We start from the raw sequence: 5,556 nt of genomic DNA, 5'->3' as shown, positions 1-5,556 counted from the left end.
GCAAGGAAAAGGAGGAGGAGGCCACATCCGCAAGCAAAAGGAGGGGGTCGTGGACGCAAGGATCTCTAACCTTGGTGCCGGATGATTGAGAAGATCGACGGGGAATCTCCGGTGGTGGCAACCGGCGGTGGAGTTCCAACGATGGAGGTCGGGGGCGGAGTTTCGATGATAATGCTGATCTACGATGAAGGAGAAGAGCTAGCCAATTCATCCCAATATGGAGGGGTAAGGCTTGGTTCTGAGAAAGCGTTGTTTTAAATTGTTGGATTCCATGGTATGGTTTCCCAACATCAATTCTCAATTCTGCGGATATCTAAATAGCAATATTCGTCGTCGAATCCAATTCCAATTCTCAATTCCGAGCTCCAAAGCTAATATCCAAAGAGGTGTTTAAGTTTTTATGTATACCAAATCATAAGAAGCAAAGTAAATTGTACAGTACTCCCTCCGTTCCCTCCGTCCCATAATGACTATTCGTTTAACCTTCAAAATTTATCCCACAAAGAGTGTTCATATAACTTTCAGACAATCCAACAAAGGCCCTCATAATACCTATGGTCCAGTTAACGAATCGATGCCCGAGCAAGGCTCGCTAAATAAGGAAAGCTAGTAGATCCGACAATTACTGCAAGCGTGCATGCATAATTAATTCTACTCAGTAATCCATCCGATTAAGAAGAGTTAGAGGGTGTTTGGTTCCAAGTACTATCGAATGTTTAGGTACTAATTAGGAGTATTAAATATAGGTTAATTATAAAACCAATTGCACAAATGAAGACTAATTCATGAGACGAATCTATTAAGCCTAATTAGTCCATGATTTGACCATGTGATGCTACGGTAAATATGTGCTAATCATGAATTAATTAGACTTATTAGATTCGTATCGCGAATTAGCCATGGGTTATGCAATTAGTTTTATAATTAGTTCACGTTTAGTCCTTGTAATTGGTATCAAACATCCGATACGACCCAAACTAAAAATTAGTCCATGGATCCAAACACCTTCGATACTTTGAACTTTTAGCATTTAGCATTGCTACTATATTGTTTAAAATTTTCTAAACAAACCGTCTTTGTGGGATGGAGGAAGTACCGCACTACGCAGTGTGTTGACCTCGAATATAAGTAGAGAAGAATATAAGTAGAGAAGCATATGATGGGTTATAGCCGTCACATGTGAGTATGTGACTCGTCCCGTGCACGCTCCGGCGCCCCATCCGCTCGACACGTCCCCGCCTCCGCACGTGCCCTTTATCCAGCCGCCCCACCAATGGCAGCGCGAGCCCCGCCCACCGGACTCGCATCCCCACGCAGCTAACCAGCGGCTAACCGCCGCTGCTACTCGCCGTGATTAGCTTAACCACCCCCAGAATTTACCAAAACACCCCTGCTCTGCCCCCCTCCTTTTCCCTTCTTCTTTTTCCGGGCCGTCCCCCGGCTTTCCTGCTACTGTTCACACTCCACAGTACGGAAGGCTATTGCAGGCAAGCAGCTCCGGCGCCGAATCCGAACCCTAACCCTAGCCGATTCGGTTCCGGGCCACGGCGCGCACGGACTCCGAGGGGAGCGGCGGCGATGGAGGAGCAGGTGCCTCGAGGCGGCGGGGGGAGGCCCCCGATCCCGGCGGGGGGGAGGAGGCCGGCGCTCGCGAGGCACGCCTCCTTTGTAAGTCTTGCTTCCCTCCGGATCTCTCCGCGATCTCGCTTCCTTCGGCCTGGCTAGCACGGTAGCTTGCGTGATCTGCGCGAAAGGTGGGGGCTTTGTGTGGCGGTCGGCTTGATTCGTGCTTAATCTGTGCTGTCACGTGTGGCTGCTGCCTCCTCCGATGCGAGGTGGGAGCTGATTGTGCCAACTGCCAAGGAGCTGGGGTTAGCACCGGTGTTATGGGATGGTAGGTGTTGTCCCGGATTTGGGCGGGGAGAAGAGACGGGGATAAGGAATCTTGGGTTCTGAAGCTGCTCGTACATCCTCGTTGTACTAGAGTACTGGTAGTGACTAGTAAGTTGGGGGCAAGATGCTTGGATCCGTGCGGTTTATCTGGATGCAGGCTATTGAGAGTCTAGAAAGCTGTCATAATTACTTGTGATCCGTTGGCTCAGATTATATGAAATGAATCAATCATATATTCTAGTATCTAATGGATCAAGTACTGGGTGCAGGGGACATTCCAGAATGTTTGTGGGAAGTAATTACAGTCTTAGTATCTTTGTCGTGTGTATTTATTGAAGACAGGTACTTGGTAATGGACATGAATACATGATGATGTAATTTTCCTCCTGATATGCGTTTTATTCCGGCAAAGGTTGGTTTATGATGGCCTCTGGTGAAAAAGGCTGGGTGGGGGTTTGAGTACATTGCAAAAGAGCATGATTGCACAGTTACTCTGGTACTTATATGTCTTGAAAAGTCTGATACCCCCACTTCCTGTCTGACCTATTGGCCCCAGAACATTATTCAAAGTTCTGTCTTGTGTCTGCTACTCTGCTTTATATATTGATTGATTCCATAAATTATCCACCCCACAGTTGGGAAATCCCTAACCTATTTTTATATTCCCCCATCAAATGATCTCATAGATCTCTAGATACCTGGTTTATGTTTAGAAATTTTGGGACCACTTGTATCAAATTTTTCAGGATTTACTTGATAGAACGATTAATAAGGTGATACGCACATGTTTGTCTTTTACGTTCTCATTATAGTGAAAAAGGATTTGAAACAAAAAAATTCACATCAGTTTAAAAGTTGTATATTTGATTAGTTTTTATAAATGGATCTGGTTTTGAAGGTGAGGAGTCCTGCAAACAGTACAAGGCCTGAAACTGAGAGAACTTTTGAAAGCATGGACATTGAATTTATTCCAGTTATACGGTCTGGAGGCTGGGCTGATATTGGGTCAAGGCACTCAATGGAGGATGTGATCATTTTCTCTGATAATTTCATGCAAGATTTTGGATTTGAAAGTTATGAAGAAGGCCCCAGTGCCTTTTATGGGGTACGTTCTTTATGAAATTCAGCAGTGTACAATTTCCTTTCTCAACATTGCAATAAATCCTAGCAGATTGTGGTCATTTCATGTCTAGAGAAACAGTATTTACTTCCTACTTGGAAAGTAGTTTAGTCCATGTGGCAAGCTTTCCTGCATGTTTAACCTTATTTCCATTTCATTGTTTTAGGTTTTTGATGGACATGGTGGAAAGCATGCCGCTGATTTTGTGTCCAGCAATTTGCCAAGGTTTATTGTTGAGGATGAGGGATTCCCAAGGGAGATAGCAAAAGCAGTGTCCTCTGCATTCTTGCAGACTGATGCTGCTTTTGCAGACGCTTGTTCTCTGAACTGCGAACTTGATTCTGGCACAACTGCGCTTGCAGCACTTGTGGTTGGGAGGTAAACTTCTGTGGTTGTAGCCTTACCAAGTTATTATAACTACTATTTGAATTTTGTTACTACATATGTGCATTCAGAGCCCTTTTTTTGTTTTTATCCAAGTTGTCAAAATCAATTGTAACATGTACACGCATGCACACGGTGTATGGCACATGATAACTACCATCTGAAGCATATCATTACTTATGTACAATGAAAACTTTCTTATTTGCTATTATGGTATCATGTGCCCTTTTGTGGCATTTGCACTCATGCACATAATAGCAAATGTGCATACCAGCTGCACATGCCTTCAATTTTTTTCCTTACAAAAATCTGTATCACGTGTCCTTTGGTGACTGCAATTTTGCAAATTTTCATGTGCATACATATGTTTTTTACATGTTCAGGTGTGTTTTTCTCATTAAGACAGGTTACTGAAAAGAACTACTATTGACTGCAATTTGTGAATTACTAAATTTGTTAGTGCTGCTGTCTCATATTTACACACTACTAGCTTTTCACTTAATCCTCAACTGCTGGTATATTTATGTTCTGGGTGCTCGACAGGTCACTTCTGGTTGCGAATGCTGGTGATTGTCGAGCTGTACTTTGTCGTCGTGGAAAGGCAATTGAGATGTCTAGGGACCACAAGCCATCTTGCAACTTAGAGAAGATGCGTATTGAGGCATTGGGTGGATATGTTGATGATGGCTACCTGAATGGGCAGCTCAATGTTGCACGAGCAATCGGGGACTGGCACATGGAAGGCATGAAGGTGTGTGGTGGTCTAGGCCCTCTTAGTGCCGAGCCTGAGGTAATGACAATGGATCTTACTGAGGAGGATGAATTCCTGATCATGGGTTGCGATGGGATCTGGGATGTATTCCGCAGCCAAAATGCGGTAGATTTTGCCCGCCGGAAGCTCCAAGAGCATAATGACCCAGCTGCTTGCTGTAAAGAACTAGTTGATGAGGCCATCAAGAGGAAGAGCGGCGATAACCTTTCTGTGGTTGTCGTCTGCTTCAACTCTAGGCCACCTCCTGTCCTAACAGCTCCGAGGCCTCGTGTACAGCGGAGCATATCTGCGGAAGGACTGAGGGAGCTGCAAAGCTTCCTTGATAGCCTGGCCGATTGACATGGGGCTCTAGGAGCCCCAGTATACTGTAAGTTTTGACCTTTTCCATAGCTTAGCTTGGAAAATAGGTTTAGCATGAGCTGTCTTATAATTTCGCTGAGATGGCTGTTGTTGAGTAATCCGGAGTTGTAACATATGCTGCGGCTAATTGTCTCTGCAGTTGAGAGTATTTATTGGTTTCTGGGACATGTTAACTTTGTAAGTCTCAAATGATCAGAGTCGACATTTCTTAGATCTCGATGAATTAGTGCTGGTTTTGGTAAAAGGAGATTAATGTTCTTGAATATTTTCCTGTGTTATTCGTTTTGGATAAGTCATTTAACTGAAAAACAGCAGTTTTGGCTTAAAAGTGCATGAACTTTCTAAGGAAGGTAGGCATGGTTGTATGTTGCTACACTACAGTGAACAGTTTTTCTTTTCTTCCATGGGTGGCCCAAAATGTATATCCAGGGTGTTGGGCCAGGCCAGCGTGTGCTGTTGCTTCTTGTTTGGATGCTTCTTTTGTTGTTGTTACTGCAATCTTCGTTGAGAAAAGTAACCTGGAAAACCAGGCGACTGTCACTATCAGGTCCTGGCTAACTGTAGTGGCACTTGTGATTGAACTGGCTTTGGCACCTGGTTCGGGGGTGTTTAGTTCAAGCTGCTAACCTATCACATTGAATATTTAGATACTAATTAGGAGTATTAAACGTAGATTATTTACAAAACTCATTATACAGATGAAGGCTAAATGGCGAAATGAATCTATTGAGCCTAATTAGTTCATGATTTGACAATGTGTTGCTACATTAAACATTTGCTAATGATGGATTAATTAGACTTAATAGATTCGTCTCGCCGTTTAGTCTCTATCTGTGCAATTAGTTTTATAATTAACTCATATTTAATCCTCCTAATTAGCTTTCGAATATTCGATGTGACATGGATTAAACTTTAGCTTAACGCCCCCCTCAACTACAGCTCCGTGCAGCCGTTAGAGAAGTTCATCAGTGACATCTTTTTACCATAGATCACAGGCGCAGCGCTGCTGCGCTGCCTTTCACCATCA

At 43.8% G+C, this 5,556-nt stretch overlaps 1 protein-coding gene across 1 annotated transcript; it reads left to right on the top strand.

Moving 5' to 3' along the window:
• The first annotated feature begins 1,422 nt into the window (after positions 1-1,422).
• Positions 1,423-4,794, top strand: LOC101774862 (probable protein phosphatase 2C 57). The gene is made up of 4 exons (XM_004965917.4): positions 1,423-1,668; positions 2,792-2,998; positions 3,180-3,391; positions 3,941-4,794. The coding sequence occupies exons 1-4, from the start codon at positions 1,579-1,581 to the stop codon at positions 4,506-4,508; spliced, it is 1,077 nt and encodes a 358-aa protein (XP_004965974.1). The 5' UTR covers positions 1,423-1,578; the 3' UTR covers positions 4,509-4,794.
• The last annotated feature ends 762 nt before the right edge of the window (positions 4,795-5,556 follow it).

The sequence above is a fragment of the Setaria italica genome, chromosome IV (assembly GCF_000263155.2).
Source record: "Setaria italica strain Yugu1 chromosome IV, Setaria_italica_v2.0, whole genome shotgun sequence".
Classification (NCBI taxonomy): domain Eukaryota; kingdom Viridiplantae; phylum Streptophyta; class Magnoliopsida; order Poales; family Poaceae; genus Setaria; species Setaria italica.
The sequence above is the reverse complement of the archived record's forward strand: the minus strand, read 5'-3'. Positions and strand labels throughout refer to the sequence as shown.